Source organism: Oryzias latipes, chromosome 3, assembly GCF_053564925.1.
Source record: "Oryzias latipes strain Hd-rR chromosome 3, Olatipes_Hd-rR_3.1".
Lineage (NCBI taxonomy): Eukaryota > Metazoa > Chordata > Actinopteri > Beloniformes > Adrianichthyidae > Oryzias > Oryzias latipes.
Window position 1 is genome coordinate 17,717,063 of NC_136239.1, and position 26,316 is coordinate 17,743,378.

At 37.9% G+C, this 26,316-nt stretch overlaps 2 protein-coding genes and 1 long non-coding RNA gene across 3 annotated transcripts in view; 2 read left to right on the top strand and 1 right to left on the bottom strand.

The window, feature by feature from the left end:
- Positions 1–546: 546 nt before the first annotated feature.
- LOC101159797 (gastrin-releasing peptide receptor-like) lies at positions 547–13,952 on the bottom strand. Its single transcript, XM_023953343.2, has 4 exons — positions 13,521–13,952; positions 4,333–4,684; positions 2,983–3,096; positions 547–2,795 (listed from the first exon to the last, which is right to left on the bottom strand). The coding sequence occupies exons 1-4, from the start codon at positions 13,826–13,828 to the stop codon at positions 2,514–2,516; spliced, it is 1,056 nt and encodes a 351-aa protein (XP_023809111.1). The 5' UTR covers positions 13,829–13,952; the 3' UTR covers positions 547–2,513.
- Positions 13,953–19,724: 5,772 nt separating this feature from the next.
- The window catches only part of LOC105357762 (cell surface A33 antigen), a 64,183-nt gene continuing 57,591 nt past the window's right edge, over positions 19,725–26,316 (top strand). Inside the window, exons 1-3 of the mRNA XM_078944312.1 lie at positions 19,725–19,891; positions 19,968–20,187; positions 20,580–20,744. Coding sequence (XP_078800438.1) covers positions 20,109–20,187; positions 20,580–20,744 — 244 coding nt within the window. The 5' untranslated portion in view covers positions 19,725–19,891; positions 19,968–20,108. The remainder of the gene's footprint in view (positions 19,892–19,967; positions 20,188–20,579; positions 20,745–26,316) is intronic.
- LOC110013759 (uncharacterized) lies at positions 21,338–23,703 on the top strand. The gene is made up of 2 exons (XR_002872949.2): positions 21,338–21,614; positions 22,736–23,703. It is a non-coding gene; the product is annotated as an uncharacterized LOC110013759 (long non-coding RNA).

Here is a 26,316-nt window from a genome sequence, read left to right on the forward strand (position 1 = left end):
CAAAGCACATGACGTGTATTTCTCCTCCATTCTATCCAGTGAACTAAAATATCTTTCGTGTGGCTCTAAAACATTGTCTTAGTGGATGATTGTCATCTTGTTCACCACTGCACAGCAAAATCTGGTATTTACTCTCTGAGGGGCAACTTTATGTCTGGCATAAAGGTTGAAATAATTGAAAGAGATATTTTTATCTGTATCAGTAATGTTGTTGTAATGTATGCTGCAACTGGAAAGCGTTTAGACACATTTTTTTTATAATAAAGAATTGCAAATGTTGTTCAATTGATTTTTTTATTCATTATTTTATTTTTATTTGTTATTCAATACTGTTTTCATGTATTCTGTTTTATTATACTTAAATATTTATACAGTATATATATGTAGAGAGAGAAAAGGAGAGAGAGAGAGGGAGAGAAAGGGAGAGGGAGAGAGAGAGTTTTAGGAACAACATCAACTACAGGCAAGCAGATACATTTATAGTCCTTCAATGTTCACTTTCTAGAATGTTTGAATAGATGACAGCATTATAGATTACAAAGAAATAATCTAAAAAAAAAAAACTTGAAAGTCACATTTTTAGTGCTTAGTCGATTTAATTCTTGGTTAGAAAGTGATTAAACTGTGGTGAACTTTACTAACAGCTCCACTCACAGTATTCCTTTTCCAACAGTTTTTAATCTTAAAAGCAGTCTTCAAAAGGACACACAAAGATATAGAGCCTGCATGAGGGCTGGCATGAGGGGATAAGACTGAAGCACAAATGATACAAAAAGTAGGAGCAGGTGCTGATAATGTTACACGAGTTCCTGAGTGAAACTGGTTGGATTTTCTCTGAGCTGCTGGTTTAATCACCGTATCATGTTGAGCTGCATTTTACCAACTGTAGGAACTCAAATAAAAAAAGAAGCTTGCCATGCAGATAAACATCCCCTGATGAAGAAGCTGTGGGCATTGCCAATGGAGGCAAACATGGCTGTGAAACTGCTGCTTTGCTTCAGAAAGACACGGCATGAAGTCAACATTTTCAGTTTATTTTTTATTTTTTTGTTTTAATCCTAGATTTAAAGAGAGAACAAAGTCTGGGGTGACATAGAGTTTAAAGACTTGGAATGAAACAGAAAGCAAAAGATTTTGCTTGGTGATTAAACACACCACTGAAAATACACCACAGGTGCAACAACAGTTGACAAAGTCTGTAACACATCAATGCTCAACACACAGAATTAATAATCTCAACACTCATCATTGAATTTGGAAAGACCTATGTCAAAAACATAAATAATTCAGTCAAAAAAAAATTTAAACTTCAAACATGTACAGCAAAAAAAGGAAAAAGTATTCTAATGAAGAATAATGGAAAACAGCTTTTTGAGCAGTCATTGAGTAAAACAGGACTACTACATTATTGTTTATCATACTATCATACTTTTCAAATATAATTTTGATTTCATTTAAATTGTAAGGGAATCAGGTGTTCAGGACATTTTTAGAATCCTATTTCTCAATTTATATTCAGTTTTTTTTTTCACCAATATTTTAACTGTCGTCAAGTCCATTTGTAAATAACAGGAAGTACAGCAGAAAGAATTGGTACAAAAAATCTTTACTAATTCAGACATTCAATAACTGATTTTTTTGGCAATGTTTGCCTGCAGTTATCATCTTACAAACAGGAAACAAGAAACTGAAAACTGAACATAATAGGTTTCTTTCTTTGTTTGGACACGTTGAGGGGATTAACAGTGATTGTGTGGTCCAAGGATGCTGAGGTTGGAGCTACCAGGAATGAAAAGGATGGATGGATGTATTCAAGGAGGACATGAAAGGAGTTGATGTGAGTGAGGAGGATGCAGAGGAGAGGGTTAGATGGAAGTAGATGTTTCACTTGAAGACCCCTTATGTGGGTTGAAAGGCAAAGAAGGAGAAAGGCTATGTTTTGTTTCACATTAAGCATGTCACATGACTTGAAAGTACATTTAGTAAACATTTAAAATCTTATCTAGAATTTTCAAACCTAAACACAAATTTCATCAATTTTAATGCAGTTAAAACCAATAAATGTAACAAACAAGAAGCCACACAGAGGAGAGTTAAATATTTAAGGACTTTAAAAAACACAGTGTGGAACACTCTGAAAACGTTGCCAAACTCATTGCTATGATAACTTTTACCATTTATTACTACCATCGTTGTTTTTATCTATATGCGTGAGCACCAAACTACACCGTTTTGAACTGCAAACCAGTTACTATAGCACACACCAACAAGTGTTTAGGTCAATAAAGCTATAGGTTAAAAAAAGCAGCATAGATTTTTTAAAGCCTATACATAAAGCAGCCTGAAAATACAAACTGACATTAGTGAAAATCTTTTACACACTTTAACAATCACTTCAGAAATAAACAACGCCATCTTCATGTCAAAAATCTTTTGCTGGGACATGTATTTTTTTGACAACATTAAACGATGTTGTGAGCAGAAATATGGACATGTGCAGTCCATACTAGACTTTACACACTGTCTTCCTGGTAGATCTGCTTGCCATTAACTGTGGTCAGGCTGGCTATGGAGTGATGCGTGCTGTGGATGGAGGTCACACGTATGTTAAAATGCGTCTGGCTCCGTGGGGAGTGTTTGAGGATCCAATGACAGCAGCAGCACAGCTGCTGGTTAAACTGCCTCTTGAAGGTCTCACTGAGTAGGTAAAGGGCAAATGGGTTGATGCAGGAGTTGGTGAAAGCCAGAATCCGAGCCCCGACGCTGCATACAAAATGAACCATGGAGGTGTCCACCTGACAACAAGACAATGGGTAAGGAGATGAAGAATCAGTTTTAAATGCCAATCTAATTAATGTTAACTCATTAGGGGTTCACAGTTTTTGTCACTACCTTTTTCCTTATTCATGATAAAGTCAGGCATGTCGGGTGTTGCATTTATCCAAGCACACATAAAATACAAAGATTTTCTTCTGTTGTTACCTGTGAATAATGGTAGGAACGATACAAGTAGATGATGTGACTGGGAAGCCAACAAATGGCAAAGAGACCAACAAACACCAGGACTGTCTTAGCCAGACGCTTCCTTGATTCAATCTGTGGGTGTGAAAAGAACATCTTCAAATGAGAAGAAGAAACAAGCACTGAATGTGTTGTTTTCTCCATTAAAAATAAAAGCAAATGGCTTTAGTGTTAGTTTCCACTGAACTCTTTTGTGGTATACACGAAAAAAGCTGTAGTTGTAAAAATACTCATAGAAAAAGTAATAAATGGATTCTGCATGTTAAAAAACTAAAGGCTCTGGTTTGAATAAATATTGGAAAGAAGGTAAGTGACAAACTTAGGTTGAACAATTGTTTGTAACATCAAAACTAGGCCACATTGAACTGACATCTTTTCAAGGAATATCTGCACAGCTTTCCACAAATCTGTGAGTTTACAAAAGGTAATGAAGAAGATTGTTGACACTAAGACCATGCAAAGGTTGAAAAGACTTAATGTGGCGACGACCACCAAGAAGGGTTGCACACATAAAGATGTTATTTTTATTTTTTGGTTGCTCCTCAATGAAAACCCCACATCCACATCATGATTCGGCTTCAGTTTTGCTGCAGATGACTATCTCAATCACTGACTGTTTATGAGAATTGGACCGAGAGAGAGTGATGTCACCCAAAGAAAATGGTTTACTTCCAGCAAAATAAAGCCAATTCTGTCGTCTTCTTTTTGCAATACAAACACCACCGTGTTGGAACCAGTAAACAGTGATTGATCTGAGTCAACGTTTCTAAGGCAACAACTCTCACCAATCCAGAGTGAGCGTGTTTAAAGTTCCACTGAAAGGGGGCTAGGGTGAATCTGTCAATCAAACATTTTGAATGTAAGAGGTGGGGGCCAGCGGGCACCACACGCTTTTTGGAGGAATCTGATCGGTCAGTTTATAGCTTAGAAAATCTTGCAATTTAGAAAAAACTTTGTTAAAAAAAAATTAGGGTTAGCAAGAACATGTAAAAGAATATGTTAAAAAAAATCACAGTAAGAATAGTTATTCTGACAGATAAATATGACTGAATAATAACTGATTTTGATTAATGATATCTAAGGGATTTTGGCTTCTTTGGAACCAACGGTACTTCCTGTTTTGAGCATGCAGGGGGAGGGGTTACTCAGTCCATTTCTCTAGTATAGTCAATGATCTTAACTCAATTTTTCCAGCCCCAGAACTAAGAAATGAAAACATCACCTGTTAGATTTGTTAGAATTGTCACCTACAATCATTCATGTAGTTTGCACAGCTTAAAAAGGACTGCCTGATGTAAATTTTGCACTAACCTGACGTCTCATGTGCACATTTCCCTCCACAGGAAGAGTTGACGCGCTCTTTATAAGGCTTTGTGCAATGACAGTGTAGTACATGGATATTACCAGCAGGGGGATGACATAGAAAATGAGAAAGGAGGCCATGGAGTGTATTTGAGGGTGCAGTTTTCCAGCATGGGGATAGGGAGCGCAGGTGACAAAGCTCTCATTCGTGGAGGGGATGTTAAAGGTGTGGAGGTCAGAATACACAGCCTCAGGAATGGCCAGAATCAAAGAGAAGACCCAAATGGAGGCCGCCCGCAGGATGATGCTGGCTGTGGTGACAGAAGTTTGGATGTCCAAGGGTTTCACTATGGCCCTGTACCTGTAATGGACAAATGTAGAAAGAGACATACAAACATGGCTGGCTCATTAGCTGAATAGTGAAGTGGTGTGAAGCTAAGCATGTGTGTTCTTGTCGCCTCGTTGCAACGTCAGTTTCCAGCTTAACCGTATTTTTACCTGCTCCATATCAGTGCTGCAGGCCTATGCAGGTCAAATTAGCCGAGGGCATCACCTAACAATTTAGTGAACATCATTCACACAGGCTTTCAGAATGTGTCATTTAACAGTTCCCTCTTAAAAAGAAATAAAAAATAAACACAGATGGAGTTTTTACAGACTGTTTCTCTGCTGCAGTGACAGATGCTCTGTGTCATACTACACACTTTTCTCTTGTTCAGCATCACAACCCCCCCTTTGGTCCTGCACTAATCACGTCCTTGACCAGCCACAATAGTTTTCACAAGGGTGAGACAAAAGATTGACTGAGGTGCTCTTTCAGCCCCTTGTAGATGAATGAAACTTATGGCTGCACAATGAAACTCTAATTTTGTCTCTCAGTCCTGCTTGCGAGGCCAAATGGATCAGTTTTTATGCATCGCACGCTTTGATCACTTAGGGTTCCACTGTTATGCTCCTTTTGGTTCTGCTATACTTTAATGCTAGGCGACAGAGCCCATGAGGATGAGAATGATCCATCCTTATGGATGATGTTTTTATCTGACACAACTGAGCTGCCATAAAGACACACCTATCACCCAGTATTATGGGGCAAAACTGATAGACGGCAGTTGCATATATCAATTTACTCATAATTTATTCACTCAATTATTTACCTCTTTGTATTTTGCAGACAGGCCACATACAAGAACAATTCTACATTTCTAAAATGTTCAACATCAAAATTGTTAAACCTTGTGTTTCATAAATTGGGTTGACGAAAAAGCCTGTTAATCTACCTAAAACCTAACTTATTTTATAACAAAAGAGTTAATCACAGAGTATATGGAGAAAATACCATAATCAAAGCAATGTCTATCTGTCATATTTCATATTTCTATATCAACAAATTTGCAGCACCCACACACAGATTGATTGCATCTGTATCTTTTATAAAACTGTCACATTTATCAATGAAAGCCAATCACTACCACCTAACGTGAACTCAGCCAACTTTATCCTTCTTCTAAAACCAGACAAAGATCCCACGAGTCTTTCAAGCTATCGCCCCATTTCTTTAATCAATGCAGATGTAAAAATTATTTGCAAAGCACTAGCACAAAGAATGGAAAAAGTCACTCCTCAGATAATTCACTTCGATCAAACTGGATTCATTAAAGCCAGACACTCGGATGACAATGTCCGCAGACTTGTTAACATAATAGACTTTGCCACCATTAAAACCAGGAAATGACCGTACTATCGCTGGATGCTGAAAAAGCTTTTGAAAGAGTAAATTGGAAGTTCCTTATTGCTGCCCTCCATAAGTTTGGGTTTGGAGAATCATTAGTCAATTGGATTAAAATTTTATATCACAATCCCAATGCATCAGTCAGAACTAATAAACAGACTTCCAACAGGATTTTTCTCGGAAAAGGAACCAGACAGGGTTGCTCACTCTCCCCTCACTCTTTTTGCTATATTTATTGAGCCTCTAGCTGCAGCAATAAGACAGAATGAGAGCATTAAAGGAATTAAAACCAAACACAGCCATCACAAAATTAGTCTCTATGCAGATGACATATTACTGTTTTTAAGTAAATCACATTCTGTAAATGAAACAGCAACAATCATTAAGGAATTCTCCTCCACTACTCCATTAATTGGAATAAATCTGTTTTATTACCACTGAACAGTCATGAGGAGCAAAGACTCACAATACCAGTCAGATCGGGCAATATCAAATATCTAGGTATTTATATTTCCCCCAAATTTTTAGAACTGGTGCAGCTAAATTACACCCCATTACTGAAAAGCATACAGGACGATCTAACTCGCTGGGTCAACCTGCCTCTGTCCCTTATGGGCAACGTAGCCACGGTTAAAATGAAAATCTTACCTAAAGTTAATTATCTCTTTTCAATGATTCCCACACAACCGCCACTAAAATGGTTCAAAACATTAGACTCATCCATATCAACCTTTTTATGGAACAATAAACCCCCAAGAATTAGTTTAAAAACTTTAAAATCTGCAAAAAGCTGTGGAGGCTTGGAATTGCCTAACTTCCACAAGTACTTTTCTTGCAAATATATTACAATACATCTTAAAATGGTTAAAAAATGACCCAGAAACCAACTCATAGTTAGACTTGGAACAGGCGTTATGTGGGAAGATCAACCTGTCAGATCAACCGTTTATTAGCCAAACATTAAAAAAAACAGGACTGTTTCCGAAGTATTAATATAAATGCCACTTTAACAGCATGGTGGGAATTTCTTAAAATATCAAAATCATCAATTCAACTGTGCAAAATGACACCCATCTGGAACAACCCAGACATTCTCATAAACCAAAAAATGTCTCCGCTGAGGCAATCAGCGGTCGCCCCGGCTGGTTGGCTGCCTCAGTCTCGTCGAGGCCTGACCAGAGCTCTCCCAGGGCCGGCGCCTGGGGGCGGGGGCCTGGACTTGCTCCGAGGGGGGGGCTTTCTTGCTCCTCTCTCTCTGTGTGGGGTGGGTGGTGTGGGGCCTGGGGTGTCGGCGCCTCAGGGGATGGGACCCCTGGGCTGAGGGGACCTTGGGGGGGGGGCTGTGTGACCACCGGGGGACAGTCTACCAGATGTCCCAAATTTACCCCCTTCCTCATATAATCTCATATTGGGGTGAGAGGGTGGGGGGTTCTGCCTGCGATGCGCCTTGGGGGGGGGGGGGGGGGGTTACTTGGCAGTGGTCCCCCTCCCATGGTTGCCGTATGGAATGGGCCGCCCCCTCTCTCGGTTTTATTTGCACCTTAGACATGTAGGGCCCTTGGCAGGGGGGTGCTTGGACATCACTGCCAGCAAGCAGCAGATGTCCTCCTAGCGCCCTACCCGCCAATTTTAACTGCACCTCAGACGCTTAGGGCCCCTTGGTGGGGAGGGTGAGGGGACATCACTGTGAGCAATCAGGAGATGACCCCTCAGTGCCCTACCCGCCAATTTTAACTGCACCCCTTTAGTACACACACCCTTCACTCCTCAAAATATACATTCCAACATAAACACACACACATGCACACAAACACCCTCACAAACACACACACGCATTTCGCAAGGAAGGTGGGACCTTGGACCATCTGTCCCCTACCCCATCCCTGGTTGGGGGTACTGGGCCCTTGGCAACGGCGCGTCTCGCCGAGACGCCGTGTCTCCTGGGTGCTGGCCTCGGCGGCCCTCTCTCCACGCAGGGAGAGGGATCCCTGAACTCTCTGGCAAGGCCAGAAGCCGGGGATCACATCACACCTGAGCTGGGGGTGTCCGTTTCCCTGTGGTGTGGGTTCTGGTCCTTGCCCCTGAGTGCCGGGCCTCGCCAAATTTCCAACTGTGGCCGAGCCTGGTCCGGCCATGTTTACATTACCCCTGGTGGGTCCCCTTTTCTCCTGGGTGTCCTCCTCCTCAGCGGGGATGGCTGGCCCCTGCCTTGCTCCTTCCTGGACCAGCCGTGGGCCGGGTGGGTGGCTGCCTGGAGCACGGAGCGGGTCTCCCTTGGGGGGTCCTAGCTCGTACCTGGGGTTGGGGCGGGGTGGGGCCCGGCGTTGGGCTCTGGCGCGGGGGGGGGGGGGGGGGGGGGGGGTGCTCTCCTGGTTGAGCTGGGGCTAGGCTCTCTGTCCCCCCATGCCTCCCTGCTCTCTGGCTCTGGGGGCCCCCGTGGCAGTCCTACTGGCCCTGGCCTGGGTGGTGGGCGTGGCCACCCCGGGGGCGGTTGCTCTCTCCCTGCTGCCTTGTGGCATTGGGGAGTTCTGGCTGCCACGGCTGCTGCGGCGGGGGTCTTGGTGTGGGAATGGCTGGAGCGCTCTCCCTTCTTCTTTTCGCATTCCATCATCCATTTTAGAAGAACATAAACACTCACCACAGGTGTTAGCTCACCTTTGCACTAATATTTAGCTTGATTGAATGAAATATTTCACACTAGTTGGTTTGAAGGCATAAGTATGCGTGTGTGAACAATATTTGTATTGTGTACATGTTGACATGCAGACATGTTTGCAGTTAACAGCTGTGTTTATAAAATTTGAGTGTGTGTGTGGACAAGCCCCGCCCCTTTGAGATTTGTATTACATCTGAACCTTACCGTAATCATAAACATCTAGTAACTTGTGGCTTTATGCTGCTTCATGGTTTTACCCCCCCCCCCCTCTATAATCACCCTTCTATCACCCCCTCTCTAACATCCCTCTCTCTTCTTCCCTTCTTTCCTTTTCCGTCCGGTTCAACACCAAAGATTTTCAAATACGATTAAAATGAATAAAGTTTGGCCTCGATTACAAAAGGGGTTTATTCAGACATGCCTCTGGTTGGTCAGAAAATTCATAACCCCTGTTGTTAAGGTAAAATATGTCCAACACAAGAGGTTTTCAGCTCCCATCTGTTTGCCCAGCTGTTGGACAGGACAAGTAAAAAAAATAAATAAATAAATAAATACCATAATCAAAGCAGTGTCTGTCATATTTCATATTTCTATGTCAACAAATTTTGCAGCAGCCACACACAGATTGATTGTATCTGTATCTTAAATTACAATGTTTTCAGCCACTGGATCCACCAGACAACATTTAATGTACATCTGTAATGCAATAACTTCTGGGGATAAACAAACTACACAAAGGAACTTTAGGCCTACATTGTCAAAAAATATATTTTCAATTTTTGATCCAAAAAATGATCAAGAACATGCTTCAGAGACTGAATGCCTTGTCTTATTGGGGTATCCTTTATTCTTCTAGTAAAGCTGTAAAACATGCCTAAAGGCAGAAGGAAAATATGGACTGCTTTGTTTTGTTTAAAGCTGAAGTCCTAAAAAATGGTTAAAAATGTGTTTTAATTTTTCCATTTTCTCTTTCTGTCTGTGTCTGACTCTTCTTTGTCCTTTGACTGCTCCTTTCAAGGGTTGCCTCAGCGAATCATCTGCCTCCATCCAGCTCTATCCTCTGCATCCTCTTGACTCTCATCAACTGCTCTCATGTCCTTCACTACATCCATGAACTTCCTCTTTGGTCTTCAGCTAGGTCTCTTTTCTGGTAGCTCCAATGGAAAGAAGACTAGTAAAAAAATATCATCATGGCTTAATGCAGTTCATGTAACTCGGGACTACAGTTGGACCATTAATGGCAAAGACTGTCGAGACAGAACTTCAAGTGACAAAATCACTAATAAGTGGCACAGATGGAAATTCAGGCAATTTGTTGATTGTACAAATGAAAAAAAAAATCAATAATGAAAAGTAACACAAATGGGTCCAAAAATAGAATTCACATTAAACCGCAAGATGGCAACAGTATCTTGGCAACACCACTCAAATCATGGAGACTCCACAACGGCTAAAAGTCAATTAGGACAACCGTAATAAATAACAAATCTAAAAAAACATCCGCTATGCAGAGTAAAACTTACACTCTAATGTTTATTTTCATGGTTGTTGATATAATATTTATTTATCGTTGTTTTTTTCTTTAGTTTCACCCTCTGTTGGGGTTTTTCTCCACCTTCTGACCATGAGTGTGGAAGAACAGTCCCATCAGCAGATACAACTTCATAAAATGGTCAACACTTCCTGGGTGTGCAGGAGAACATGAGCCCCATCTTTGCATGCAGTTCAGAGATATAAACTTCCATGATTGCAGTTACAAGAACTGCTGCCTTTAAACCATTTGAATGGTCAAACAGGCACTCACCAAAAGATGACAAAAAACTGTTTCAAAACTCATTAAAACAGCACTTTAATATTTTTTCAATCTAAATTATTGTCATAAAGTGTGGGTCTCAGAAATAGGAACAGGTTTGGCTTTAGTCATTTGGTGCACCTGCTTTTCACATGATCAGCAGGTAAACTACAAACAATTGCGTTGGGATTTTAAGAAGATATGGGTCACAATTTTCTTCTTTCACGAAAACCATTTTAGTAAATCCTGTGCTTAGGGACATAATTCAGAAGTATTCATAACCCATTTCTTTTGCAGTTTATGGAAATCAAACAGTGCAGTCACACATCACTCTCCTCTATTGAAAGTCTTCCCAAGTAAGAAGGTTTTTGCCTGACTTTACAGCTTAAAATATTTTGGCAATAAAACTTGCAGGAATGAGTCTTGTGCAAAACAAAGATCAAGAATATCTGAGTAATATCAGAGTCACGAAACAAAATAGTAAGCCAGAGCTGTGGCAGAATACAAAAAATGTGAACCAACCAATGATTTACACAAATGTTCAGAAGACATCTGATACACAAAAAAAGCCCCAAAAGCAAAGCTAAGAGGATTCTCATAAATATATAGAAGTTTAGAAAGAAACACCTAATTAAGAGAGTTTGAGCTCTGCTAAACTGTGCATTTAGAAACATAAAATCCACAATCTATGGTGAAAAAGCCATGATCCTAAAGGACTTTTAGAAAATGTTCCTCAGAGAAGATCAGCACATGAATTTTACAGGTAGTAAAGTGCATGAAGAAAAGAAAAACATGGATCCTATGAGGCTGAAGCAGCTGAAATCAGGACCTCTTAACTGCCACAAAAGACTGGTCTGACAGGAGGAGGAGGCACTGGTCATAAAAGAAGTAAGAAAATGTAATTTATGAGTGTATGTATGTGAGTATGTGCTGCTGCATCCGGCAAGTTACAGCAGGCTTCATTCCTCAGGACAGCATAAAATAGTCCCACGCTGAATGACAAAGTGCACATAGATCAAGCATGTCCAAAGTCCGGCCCATGGGCCAATTTACACCTTCATTCAAATTTCCACTGGCCCGCAGGCCCCTGTTATAAAATGAATAATATGTGGCCTCCGGCACTTTCTAAAAACAGTGTGTACGATTTTATGATCGTGATTGGCTACATCAGGTTATAAGCTGTTGTAGTCTTGTGTACATGATCTTTAAAACCTCAAGGGCCAAACCAGAAGTAAAAATATATTTATTTTTCCAACCAAAACCACAGTGGCTTGTAGTTTAGAAGAAAATAACTATGTTATTTCCCTCTTCACATGATTTAAATTTAGAACTTTACAGTCAGCATTTAATAGTGAAAAATATGTAACATTTCATATGAACCCAGATTTAATGTTGACAAAAGCTTTTTTCTTTAGATACTACATTTCTTATATTTTTGGTCTTCAAATATTAAATTTACAGTCATTTTGATTACACATTTATTTAGAGATATTTATGTTCTATGTGAAGAAATAAAAAGTATCCCAATGCAAAAAACATGTAATTAAGATAAGATAAAGCTTTACTGTCATTTATTAATTAATTAATAGTTCCTTTGCATTTAATGTTATTATAAAGGTTCAAAGAATGCAGGCTGATTGGTTGGCTCTCACCTCACAAAATAGTTACTTTAAACATGAGATAAAAAGGAAATTACAAAATATTGTGTAAGATTAAAACATGGATATCAAGACAGGAGACGGATAGCTGCAAAGTTGACCCATTGACACCTATTGATGCAAATGTGCATCAAACCACCTCTGTTCCAAAATTACTTTAAATTAGCGTCTAAAGCAAAAACATAAGTGATTTTTTTGTCATAGTGGTAAATAAATTCAGATATCAAGGGGTTAACTAACTCAAAAGAACACAGCAAGTATAAGGACAGCTTAACCCACTATCACCGAGAGCAAAACTATATACATGAATTTTAATATGTTGTGTGTCAAGTCTGTGCTTCACCAGGGAAGTCTAACATGTCCCAGGAATGGGTGGACCAAAGACCAAGTTTCTAGTATAATTTTATTATTTTTTTAGGAATTTTTTGTTCTCAAATTCCTAATTTTTCCGTTATTTTTAGCATGTTATTTAGGAAAGTCCATTTTTTTCATTTTGTTACTCACAACACTGTTAAAAAATAAAATGGGTATATTATATCAGGTAAAAATTACACAACAAAAGTGATGGTGTAACTTTTTATAATGAAAGTGGTCTAGGGTTAAAAAAAGATGTGGGGATGTGGAGACAAGTGAGGGGTGTGACCTTTCAAGCTAAAAGAATGGCTTAAGGAACTTCCAGGAACATTATATTTTTCCTCAGAAAAATACAATACTGAAAAAAATTCCTAACAACTCCAAGAAAACCTACGTCAGATTGCCAAAAGGATGAGAGTTTGGATTTTATATTTTAAATCACAGGAACCAGAACTTTTGTTATGCTCTGAGAGTTAAAAGTGGATGAGAGTCAGGGAAATATTTCATTTAAAATAGCCTCTTCTCTAAAATTAGCAGGCGTGGCTTACTGAGCAGGTTATCTAGGAGTCAGTGCCAGCCTGGGGGGGCACAGGGAGGTGGCAAAAATGGGTAGAGACAAGAGCACATCAGAACAACTTCTGGATTTTCCTCTAAATCAACCACGTGTATGATGTTCTGTAAATTAAGTTTTACACACGTGATTTCCCAGCTGCCTCATTTACCTGTTTTCCTGGCAATTATTTCATTATTTTTTTTAAGAAAGTCATTGTTTATCATTTTAATGAAGAGGAACTGCTAATGTTGTTTCTTCCAAAGTTGATTGGTTTTACTTGGAACTAAATGGCACTCCACTGTTCCAAAAAAATTATGTTTTTGCTGGACACTGCAATTTAATAAAGGCCATATCCTTTCTTCATTTTAAATCAGATTTGGATTATTTTCATGCTCCATCATCCTGCTCCTTTGGTTTTCAGTAAAAATGAAATAATCATTGAACAAAAAGCTTACCTGTCTGCAGAGAGGGCCGTGAGCGTGAAAACAGACACCCCGACCGACGTGAGCTGAATAAACGGGATGACTTTACAGCCCACTCTCCCGAACAGCCACTCATCTGACAGGTAACGGCTCGCATCAACCGGAGCGCAGGTCACCAGCAGCAGCACATCCCCGAGCGCAAGGCTCGACATGAACAGATTTGGCACATTGCGGGCGGATTTAGATGAACAAAACGTCTTGATAAGAGTAATGTTGCCGACGAGCCCCAAAACACTGATTACACCGTAAATGGACGCAATGGCCACGCCGGTGCTCCACATTTCTGGTGCTGAGCTGTGGAGAGGAGTGACGTTGCGCGACGCACCGGAGCAGAGAGATGCTCCATCTGTCCCAACGTCAAACCAAGACGTTATGATGTTTGTGAAATCAAACAGGAATGTGTTTTATGCTTAAAATTTGGAATAACTTCAATATGAACATAAACCAATTAAACAACAGGTGAGAGAAAACTTGTCGCATGCGCATCATCGCATGAGAGGGACTTCAAGCTGCGCGTAAACTCACACAGTAAAAGATTAATGTGGAATTGTGCCCAAATTCATTTACTACACCACACCTAATCTAACTTTGGCTACATTGAAGTGATCCTCTGTGGGACATGGAGTCTTTTATTTTGGAAGAACATCGTGTGAACCCGTGTCAAAATCCTTTTCTGTGTTGTGGAAATAAAATTCTCCTTATGGTTGTGTTATATTTATGCAAAAAAACAACAACAAAAAAACAATAGTTTATATATCATAGTCCCACTGACATAAATGGCAATCATTCAGATTTTGTGACTCCTACTTAGTTGTTAACAGTGAGAAATGTACTTGAATACATTGAGGGTTGTTGAGGGTTGCAGACCCATTTCTATACAGTTAAAAGGGCTAAAGACAAATATTTCTCAATATAACATTTAAAAGAAAGATTCATATTTTTGTTATAACCTATCACCTTATAAAACATACTTGCTTGTCATTGGACTGTATTTTTAAACTGTCAAAGTGCTGATCTCTGGAAACTGCAGCTCAAACAACATTCTACTTCAAGCTCTAACTCAAAAGTTAACTAAAAAAGGAGAAAAATCACATTAATAATCTCTGAATAACAGGCTTTAATTCTGTCAGTCATTGTTTCCAAATATCTACCAATAGTTAATGTGGTAGTTTTAACTAAAAAGGAAAACTATTATCTCATAAAAACATGATGGTCTTGTTCCTATTGACTAAGAAAAGTCGTCATAATGCAGCAATGAATACTGTAAACACAAACAGTTGTACTGGCTCATAACTATTAAGGTTACACAACTTAAATGTCATTTTGTAGTTGATTCAACTATAAAGTATCAAGCTCTTTCAACATTTTTTTTTCAAATTTACGGAGCCCGTGTCCTGACATTAAAAAATTAAAATATATCTCGTTCCCACAGATTAATATCTTGTTCCCACAAATTAATATCTTGTTCGCACAAAATAATATTCCGTTCCCTCGAAATGAGGTCACATTTATTCGTTCAAGAAAGGAAATAGAAAAACAAGAATGATCAATTTAGTATTGTCTCAATGAATATAAGAAAAATATTATAAGATTTATGGTACCTAAGCTTGCTGCTTTGCCATAAGATTCACCGGACATAGCTCCTACTAGCTCCGTTGCGGAGCTCTTTCCTTGTCAAGCCTGCATTGGGGCAGCTGGCTGGCCGGTAGACCGACAGCCAGCTGATGTTGTAGTTTAGGGTCGAATATAGGAATAATAATATTCAGGACTTGTCTTTTATTAACATACTCTGACTCATTTCTTGTACTCTTCAGATCTATCTATGCTCTGAACCTACAGTACCCCAAAAAACTTGAACTTGCCTTCACATTTCTTCCGAACGCTGCCATGTGCCTTGAGGCCAGCAAACCACTGAAAGGACTTTTATTGACACTGAAGAATGTTTCGTTGAGTGAGTCTCCCAGAATGGACTATTTATTGGTTTGAGTGTTATGCAAGTATTTTTGTTGTGATCATTTGCTTTTTCTGCCATACACTACAAAACCAACACTTTTTGTACAAAGCAGTTTTATTGCACTGATTGTTTCTTCTTTCTCTTGAAATTTCTGCATTTAAAAAAAAGAGCAATTTAAAAAAGTGTATTAAGCAATCAATATTGTGTGGATTTCATGTTTGTTGGTATTTATCAATGTAAGCTTATAACAATTTGTAGTGGGGCAGTATCAATACCTCTGTCTAGAAAACATTTCAAGTTCAAACATTTTAAGCTGAAGAATTTTAAATGTTTTCAATGCTACATATTTAGTTTGAGTTAGAAAATTTATAAAATAACTTTGAGTGCACTTACATGTTTTATGAGTTGAGTAATATTATAAAAATATAGTTAGTTAAAGCATTTTTTCTAGTTGGAAAATATTTAAAAAAAACTTTGAGTAACTAATATCTTTTTTATAAGTTTAGGAATCTTAATATTTGTAAAATTAAATAAAACAAATTTAAGCCAACTGAAAATGTAAATTTTAATAAATGTAAACTTAATTATTTTAATAACATAACTTAAAAATTGTTGTGTAATCTGTTACAAAATAATTTTTAAGTTCAGTCAACTCGCTAGGGTTTATAGTGATGTGCTAACTATTCAACCTATTCTTTAGCAAAAATTTCTTTTTTTAAAAAGGGTATAATTACATGAGAAGTTCAGAAATGTGTGAGAAGTTTAAGTATGTTTGCTATAGACTGCAGATATCATTCAAACCCTTCAGATACTTTAAGAAGCCTCTCCAGCCATCTATGTGTCACTCATAGAGCTGTTGTGCCTTTGCAGATTCCTTCCATTTGTCTCTTGCACCTCTCTGCTTTTGACAAACACTCAGTATAGATGGATTCCTTCCTAGACAGTCACAGACCTCTGGCTGCTGCAGAATAAAGAGACTCCACAGGCATGTCAGCAGAGAAAGGACTGCTGTTCCATCAGCCAGTGGTCAAGAAAAGAAATAATCCGCAAAAAAACCTCTTACTGACTTGCTAAAGCAGCCATTCAGCTGAGATTACACAGGCACAGACAAAGCAACAGGAGTGACTTCTCATCCAGCCAGGTGTTTTAATCCACAAATACAAAAACATGTCTAATCTGGCTATTGAATTTTTTTTTCCAGGAACTGCCAGAATTCATGTTTTATATTAAAGTGAAAGCTCATATATGCTGTGGGCTCTGAATGTGCAAGTAAGGTAAAAAGCCAGGGAAGCAAGGGATCCATTTAGAGAAGAATCTATGGAAAGGATTATTCCACACCTTACAGATGAGAAAGACCTAATTAAATTACAATGAAGAACTTTAATCTTTTCATAAACAATTTTTTTTAACCTAAAGAAATAAAAAGGAAATACTGTGACTCTTTCGGTGCGATCTAACAAATTAAGCTTTTTACTGTTCAAACATAAAACTCTGCAATCTTTGGAAAAAAAATGTTTGGCTTTGGAAGACACAACAAAATGCAGCATTGGATTGATTTTGCAAGAAATTCCCAAAGTTGTATGCATTATTATAAAGGTTCTTAAATATATCAAACAAAAATCCTGATAATCTTTAACCTCATCTTTAAAAGAGTTTTTACAGCAAACAACTATACAGATAGAATAAAAAATTAATAATAATAAAAAATACAGGTGTTTTTCTAGAGATGACAAAAAGTTTTATATTTTTGTAAAGTTATAGCTTTGTTTTTTTCATTTCTCCTCACCTGTTTTCTCCAAATCTTTGCACATAGCACCACTGGCTGGTGACTTTTAACCCCAATTTTTTACAATTTTTTAGTTTAGTTTTGTTGTGGCCATACACAGAATAAGGTTGTAGGAATTATACAGGAATAATGTTTAAACACCAGAGTGAGCCTGATGAATTTGGAAATACACATCACAAAAAAATCTGTGAAAAACAAGTCTTCATTTTAAAAGTATGGGTAAAAACATGTTTATTTACTGATGCTGCTGCTGATATCAGTATTGCCATTAATAATATAACAAAGGACAACAAACTAAAAAGTTAGTGCCTTTTTTAGCACTCTTGCCTCAGAGCAAGAAAGTCCTGGTTCAAAGCTAGATCGTTTCTGTGTGGAGTTTGGTGCTTTTAAGCCTTTTTTTGTAGGTTAGAGTAAAGTGATAAGTCCTCAGCTATAAGCTACAATTGAACAATGCTGTATGTGTGTCATGGTGCCTCTGGCAGCTCTCCTTCATAAGGAGTAATCCAGCTCCAGCATTCATTGCTAGTTTGTTGCCCCGATTGTGCTTAGTCTGGTCTTTTGAGTCTATGTCTTGCTCCAATGTTTTGGCTCCTCGCTAACTTTGTTCTCCTGCCTCAGGACTTCAAAACCACGAGTGTCACCCGAGTCAGATGTCTCCATGAGCAGCCGCTACGTTCCTGAAACTCCTGAGAACTCTTAACCACGTCAAGAACTCCAGCCATGCTACGAATCCTGAAAACGCCAAGACCTCCAGTCACGCCACGAATCCTGAACACGCCACGATCTCCAGCCACACCATGAATTCTACACCGGATCAAAATAAACCCTATTACTTACCAACTTACTTACCTGTGTTCTCCTTCCGGGTTCCAGCGTCTGGGTCTGTCTTGTCTACTAGTCATGACAATTTGATAGTGAATGTGCAATAGATAACAGAAATATGTTATGCTTTTAAATCTCCCAACCTTATAGATACAGAACATAGTTAAACCAAAAAATAAATATTAAAAATAAACAGCACTAAAAGTATTGCTTGAGAATAGTAGCCATCTAATACTTGTGACTAGGAGTGTAACAATTCGTTTTGACTTTGATTCATATCATAATTTGTGGTTGCCGACCGATTCATAGTTGATATTGGTTCATGTTGAACGATCCAATCTACTGACCTAAAATGGATCCAGACTATCAATTGAACTAGTGTGAATCAGAGATAAATACCTGGTACTGAACAGTGCAGCTGAAGTTTTCCAGATTTCTAGTATTGATTTCAAGATAATCAAGTGTATAATAATTAATGGCAAATGCATTCAAATTTTAGTTCCTTAAAGTTCAACAGACTGTTGTTTTTCTACATCAAAATAAATTGCCAAGTTCAAAGTGCTTCACATCCGTACTCGCGACAGTCGTTTTGCATACCACCTCACAGAATTGCAACCATATTTCACCAACCGTCATAAACAAGAGACTCTTCCTTCAGTGAAGCACATGAAGTTGTGGAACTGTTTTTTTTTTTTGTTATTTTGCAGTAACACGTCAACATATCACAGGCCTCTCTAGGCCTAAGAAATATTCAGTTAGTATACTTCCAATACTACATGGTGGTCCATGTGCCATACTTGTACTTAGCAGGTGTTTGTGGTGAAATAAACTACAAACGGACGCCTACTACTTTTAGCATATTGTTAGATAGTGTTTTGAAGAAAACATTCAACCAAAATTACAAATGTAAAGATAAGATTAATTCATTAAAGGATATATTATTTCTTTATTTTTAAAGTCTGTGAATAGTTTACAGGAAGTGTAACACTAACACCTGGCTCTGTAGTTTTCTACTGTGTTGTGTGCATCTGTTTATATATCTTGTCAAACCAGTTAAAAAAAAACACTGACTTCCACAGAAATCCCATAACGCTCACTTCCTTTTTATACTCTGAGGAAAAACTACATCCAATACAGTCAAGTACCTGTGCGTGTTCCAACACATTTATCCAGTTTTTTTTTTATTGTCACTGAGAATTTTTGTGCTAGATTAAAGAGAATCCAACGGAGGTTTTGTGACTCTATGAAAGGAAAGGACAAGCAGAAACACGTAGATGGGCGGAACCAATGACTCACCGGTGCAACGGCAGGCTCAGTGATTGGTGGACAGGTGTGGCAGCACTTGGACAAAGACCCCCCCCCCCCCCCTCCCTTTGTTTTATGTGGTTTGCTTTTTCTAAAATTATTCATTTTTGGACAAATTAACTAAATGTGGATTTTACACCACACATTTTCTGTTTTAATGTAATGTAGAACCAAATGGACAAAAACTAGGCCTATTCAGGTTTTTCTTCTTTTATTTATTTTTATAATCTTAAGCATAGCATTTGAATCATTGCTTGAAATCAATTTGCCCTATAGTTATTAATGACTTTTTTGTGTTTTGTCCTTACAGTGTGGTTAAATGTTGAAGCACTTACTGTAAGTATTCTTCAGAAAGCGTATGACGTTCCCAGAGGAGGCAATGCTACAATACCCTGCACATTTAAAACAACGGTCCAAAACCCAAAATCTGCAGTTATCACCTGGTCTAGGAGGCCTAACCAACCTGATGCTGATGATGTCAGTATTAAAATAATATAAGTACACATGGACATAAATGTTTTATTCTAATTTTGATTTTTTTTTTTTCCAACAGGTGGTAATCCTTACCTACTATTATCCCGACAAAAGCTTTGATTTGCCAACAGATTTTGATCCTACGCGATTTTCCATTGAGGCAAGTGTCCAGACAGGCCAGGCTAATCTTCTGCTCAAATTCCTCAAACTAGAGGATAGCATGCTCTATGAGTGCCGTGTCCAGGTTCGAGGGGATACTACAGGGAACACGGCTGCTACAACAAATGTGGTGGTTTTGGGTAAGTATTTTTACATTCACAGAGACAATTGGTTGGTGGGAGATATGGGATTAAAAAATATATTTTATACATTTATAAATATATTTTATGAATTAAATGTATAATAAAACACAGTACAGACTTTTGGCAAAGGAAAATGTTAATTACAATAATCACAACTGAATATACATCAATTATAGGACATGATAATGGCATAATAAAGTTTAAAAAAAAGGACAATATTTTATATTTTTTGGAATGATCAGACATACCATTGCGTTGGTTTAACAATTATTTGCTTTACTTTAGGAATCTCCAAAAAGATTATACGTTAATACTGATGTGTTGTACCAAACTGACTCTAGTCACTTGATTCCTAAATAACCTGTTTTGTTTTTGTTCCATTTCCTAAGTGCCTCCAACCAAGCCCATCCTCAATGTGCAGGGAAAGCCTGAGTACGGCCAGAACATCAATCTCACCTGTGTGTCTGAGGAAGCTTCTCCCTCTCCCACATACAAGTGGGAAAGTTATGATGTTCTGAACAATCTTCGTCCTCTAGACCCCAAATCTACTGTCAGTAAGTGGTGGAGAAGAATGGATACATACCTCTCTGGAACAACTACGACTGTGATTATGGTGAAATTGGCACTTTGCTAACATTGGAGCTTACTGTTTGTGAAAAGCAGTCACTTCTTTGTCAGACTGGGCAGTTTTAGGGAACCTCACATGTCCCTAACCTGCATGACAGCATTGTTTCACCACAGAAAAGTTATGAGGAAGAAAAGAAAAACGCTCTGTATGACACAATGCTTTGTATGATATTTGCTCTGAATTTCAACACTATTGACAAAATGTAAACATCATTGACACCAACTTGTTTTTCATATCAATACAAACATGGACTCTGGTTTAGTCTGTATTTTAGACTGATTTTCATATTGTAGTTGTGTTTGTTGCTTAAAAAACTTAATAAAATGCAATTTCCAAACAATCAAAATTAGAAATAGTTTAACACAATGTTTTACTTAATTTTTTTCTTGAAAACATGAAAATAAAGCAACATTTAAAAATACTTACATGTTCCCTTTTGTGCTTCGCAGACGGAGGTTTTTTGAGTCTTTTTGATGTCACCAAAGAGACGTCGGGAATCTACATCTGCACATCCACCAACATAGGTGGCTCTGCTTCAAGCAACGTCACGCTCTCGATTTTGTCACGTATGTGGTCTTTTGAATTTTATTTTAGGACATACTTCTTTGCAGCATAACTCATATTTGTCTCTTGTTCCTTGACTCTAAATGTCCTTCGATCTTGTAGCACCCATGAGCATGAACAGTATTGCAGGAATCATTTGTGGAGTTGCTGCCTTTTTGATTTTACCGGCTATCATCATCCTTTGCTGCTACTGGAGAAAAAAAAAGCAACCTGAGGAGGCTTATGTGATGGGGTAATGTTAAAAATCAATTCACTCACTTAAACCTTTGTACATTTAATGAGAAATAAGGAGTTTCCACAATTTTAGAATGTGCATCTTTGCACATTTTAATTTTCAACTTTTTTATACCAAATGCTTGGTTGACAACAAGACATTACCAGTTTCCTGCAGTAATTCCTAAATTATGTGGTCGGTTCAAATTTTGAATGGACCTTTTCACTTCTCTGGAATCCAGATTTTATGCAAAGTGTACATAAATATGGGACATGAGATTTGACATAAATTTGTTGCTAGAGACTTAAGACTAAATACCTTACATGAGTTGCTTCTCAGACAAATGAGAGACTTGGACTTAAGTCTTCTACAGAAAGCCATGTGAATCAAAAAGAGAATTTAAAAAAGCTATCACACAAAAAGTTATTCAGTTATTTTGAAGAAAACATTAATTGACAAATGGTGCATTACAGCAAATAGTCCAATGTGTTTCATATTTTCTTTAGGTTTAAAGAAATATAAATTTTAATTGTCTAATTCAGTTGCTGCTGAAGTTTAATTGATATTAGATCTTCAAACTTAAATAGTTTAGACAAATGGAGTAACAATTATAACTGGGTTATCACAATTTTACGGCAAAAACTCTTTGAAAGGATATTTGACTAATTTCTATTCTAGGTCATTTAACTTTAAACTTCATGCATGTTTTGTCTCCTTAGGACATCCAGACTTACATGTCCCCAGTCACCTCTTTCATATCCTCTAGGAGATTTTGTAGATTTATTATATCCAAAATGTTTGCGTCTCCCAGGAAACTCTGTCTGATTAAACAATTGCCTCATACCTGTTTATGAAACAAATAACTCAGGAAACAAATGAAAACTTGATTACATTATACGTTTCTATGAAGTAAAAGTAATGCAAAAGAACCACAAAATGACTGAATGAAGTAAACTTTCATGAAGTACCATCTATACACATTAGAGAAAATATTTATTTGCAACACAGAAATACATTTATCTTTGTAGTTGTGTTGCACGAAATTAACATGTACTTGGTTTGAAGCATTGCTCTAGATTTTTTTTCCTATTTCAAATTAGTTCACAATAATACCTAACCCTTATTAATGTGTTTTACAGAGTTCCTAACAAAGACCCAGTTGCTAATGATGAAAATCACCACCCTGAGAGAGAAGAGCTTACTGGGTTATAGTGATACCAAGGGCCGCATAGATGGTTCACTATGCGGAAAAGAGAGAGCACAATGATGACCACTGCAGTGACTTTGATGACCAACGGAGAAACTAGAGCAGGGGTCCCCAGACGACGGCACGGGGGCCGGACCTGGCCTGCCCACGCATTTGACCTGGCCCCTGAATGATACTAGAGAGAGGCACTTTTTTTTGTTTTTGCATTATTATTTCTTTTTAGCCTGACCCCGTGATCGAGACTAATGGAAGCACTGGACTAGTGGAAAACTGGGATGAAGTGGGTCTGCCCAACGGAATCCCTAGAATTGTTTATTCACCTCAATAACGCTTATTTGAATTAAAATGTGAGCCAACCTTTTCTACTGCAATCTCACTTTGCCCCAGTCATAGAATTTGAACATGACACGGAACGGAAAAATGACAAAAAGGTTAGGGAAGAGAAAAATTGATTCAGAATGCAGGGTATTTAACCTGCAGAACAAACAAGTATGTTTTTGTTCAACATAAATAAATGACTGTTTGTCTCATCTGTCAATAGATGGTGGCGGTATTCAAAGAGTACAGTCTACACTGAAATTATGAATCACATTATAAAGAGAAATATGATGGCTTGCAAGGGCAGATGCGAGCAAACTCTCAAAGCTGAAAAGTGGACTGTTAGCTCAACAGACTGTGTTACTATATATTTCCTGACTTTTAATGTGAAGAACCCAGAGAGGTTTTTTTTATTGATTTCAAAAATAGTTTTATTAAATATTTGCTGATTGTTATCATTATTTTTAATTTTTTTTTGGTAAAGAACCCAATGAGTATTATTTAATATCAGATCGGGTTATGTATATTTGGTTATCTGTAGCTTTCTGGGAAACAATAAATGTTTACATTTAGACACCCTTACGATCGTCACACTTTTTCTGTTTCAAACTGACCCTGGCCCCCGTTTAGAGAATGGAAACGTCATGTGGCCGTCACTGGAAATAGTTTGGGGACCCCTGAACTAAAGCGACCGTTGTGACAGTGAGCGTTATATGACGACCGCCACTATGATGATGAGCGCCGTTATGACGATCGCTAAGATCGTCATAACGGGGGGCGAAGACAATGACTGCTGAAACGTAAAACAGATCATTAGTGCAACTTTAGAGGTCATCAAGCAAGGTTAGAGTAAGACTATCCAGCAGATTAAAGATGTATTAAAACCACCTCTGTCTTGTATTCACTGGTTGTGCGGATGATGGCCGTTATCAATCTATTGATCACAACTGAAAAAGCAAAAAAAATGTTTTCTTCTCTTTTGTGCTTTGAGTTTTATGTAATGTCACAGCAGTTCTGGCATGATTGTATTTCAGTCTTACACATTACTCGACACAAGCAATAACACAAAATAGGTGACTCAGATGCTGCAATTTAATGTGGAAGTTGTGGTTTTAACTTAAAATGTTTGGCTGTGTCTCTTTTGCATGTAAGTATTGATATTCTCATGTCTGATAACCTCTGGGGTTGGTAACAGGGTCATTTTAGTTTCATTGTTTTAATAAAGCTTCTTATGTATACATTTAAAGCATTTATCTGAAGGTTTGTTACCCTTTACAATTACTGAAAATTAGAGTAGCTAATATTCATTTGACCCTCATTTTCTCTGAGGGTCTCATAATTTACCTATTTTCAAGTACAAGTATGAAAAAAGTACCATCTACTTCAGACTTAACTATGTAATGGAACTTCTTTTTTACCATTTTAGTAAATTGAAAAGGTCTCAAAAAGATGACATTTGAGGTGTTTTGGGTCAAATATGGCCAGCAGAGAATAGGCTACTGGCTATTGTATGCATCAGTTCAAAGCTGTGTGTTGCTTTGTGGGTCAAAAATGACTCAATGTGCCTCACAACACACAAACACACCCAGACACACAGGATCTTTTCACCACCCCTAACCCACGTAAACTCAATCATTTATTTATAATCGCACACACTAAAACAATCATATTGTGTTTCATGCATGCTAACAACACAAATATACCTGATCTTAATAGTTTTAAATACAATAAAAAGCCAGATTGTTTAGGGGTTAAGTGTACTCTTATAAGACATTCTATCTATCCATCCATCCATCCATCCATGCGGTATGTGGTTCTGTTTTGTGTTAGAGAGATTCAGGTAGATGAGGAAAACAGCAAAGAAAAGTTTTCACCCAAAACTTCTAAAGGTTTGGTTTTGGCTCTGCCCAATCCTGTGTTGCTTTTTTTCGTGTGCTGTTGAAAATGTGTTGTTTTTCTGGAAATCCTAAGAACTTTGTGCCTCAGAAAAAATTGAAATCTGATGTAAATTACTTCACCAAGCATACACTTACAACAGTAAGTGTATTACAACAATTTTGGCTCTGTTAGAAACAGAACTACATGGAGCCCGTGACCTGACATGGGTAAAAAAATGATTGAATCATTCCCACAAATTATTATTTCTTTACCACGAATTATTATTTTGTTTCTACGAATTATTGTGTTACCACGAAATAATAATTTGTTCCAGCGGAATGATTTACGACAGATTTTTAGGGCCAGTTTACAAAATTCGAAATTTTACTACTTTAAATCACATAAATGTATTACCTTTTTCTCATAAATTTACGAATTTGATCTCGTCATCAATTAACAAGAAGAAAACTCCAAAGTTGTCTGTTTATCTGAGACTTGCATAAAGATGAAAGATGTGGAGCATTTTGTGAAGCTTTATTTCCGGATAAGTTACAGAAACAAAGAAATTGCGAACCTTTTGGCGATTCCAAATCAAATTATTGTTAGTGTAGCCAGCTTTCGGGGTTCGGTGTTGGTAAAATGGAGTTTCATATGTAAAATAAGGAGCTCAGAGACATGTTTGGGTGAAGACAACCACTATTTTATTCACCCCTGTTCATTCACGTATCCAGAAGCCCATATCCTGGAGATGGTAAATCAGGTGACAGATTTACCATCTCCAGAATATCAGCTCTTTGTTCATCCAAACAAGCCCTAATAAAACACTGAGAAATTAGGAATATGAAAGATCGTAAAATACTTTTTTCTTTGTGTTAATTTGATTCTATTAAAGACATTTTGATAAGAATGACGGTACCGCGATTTAGCTGCAACTAAAGCCGTTTGCCGCCCCTTTAACTGTCTCCGCCAATCATTCTTGGAGTCTTAATCCATGTCATCAGTCTGACCAATCAGAAGTGGTTAAAGTCTGCACTTCCTTGTTCTGATTCTGCTGATAAAGTTCTAACAAAAATACAAGCCAAAGCTCATCTTTGAATCCAGTGTCAGACCATGGAAAAAGTGAACAACACAATGAAGCTCAGAGAAACGATCTCCGGCCGTTTTAATAATAATAATAATAATAATGGATTAGATTTATCTGCGCTTTTCCAGACGCTCAAAGCACTTACATTGTGTCCATTATTCATTCACTCCTCATTCATTCTTGGTGATGGTAAGCTATGGTTGTAGCCACAGCTGCCCTGGGGCAAACTGACA

Bases quoted from the DNA above. Each gene is read 5' to 3' on its own strand.
- LOC101159797 (XM_023953343.2), bottom strand. From the start codon at position 13,828: ATGTGGAGCACCGGCGTGGCCATTGCGTCCATTTACGGTGTAATCAGT. The intron at 4,685-13,520 runs GTAAGCTTTTTG...TGTCCATTACAG, and splicing joins ACGGCCCTCTCTGCAGACAG to GTACAGGGCCATAGTGAAAC. The intron at 2,796-2,982 runs GTAACAACAGAA...TCTTGTTGTCAG, and splicing joins GTTCCTACCATTATTCACAG to GTGGACACCTCCATGGTTCA.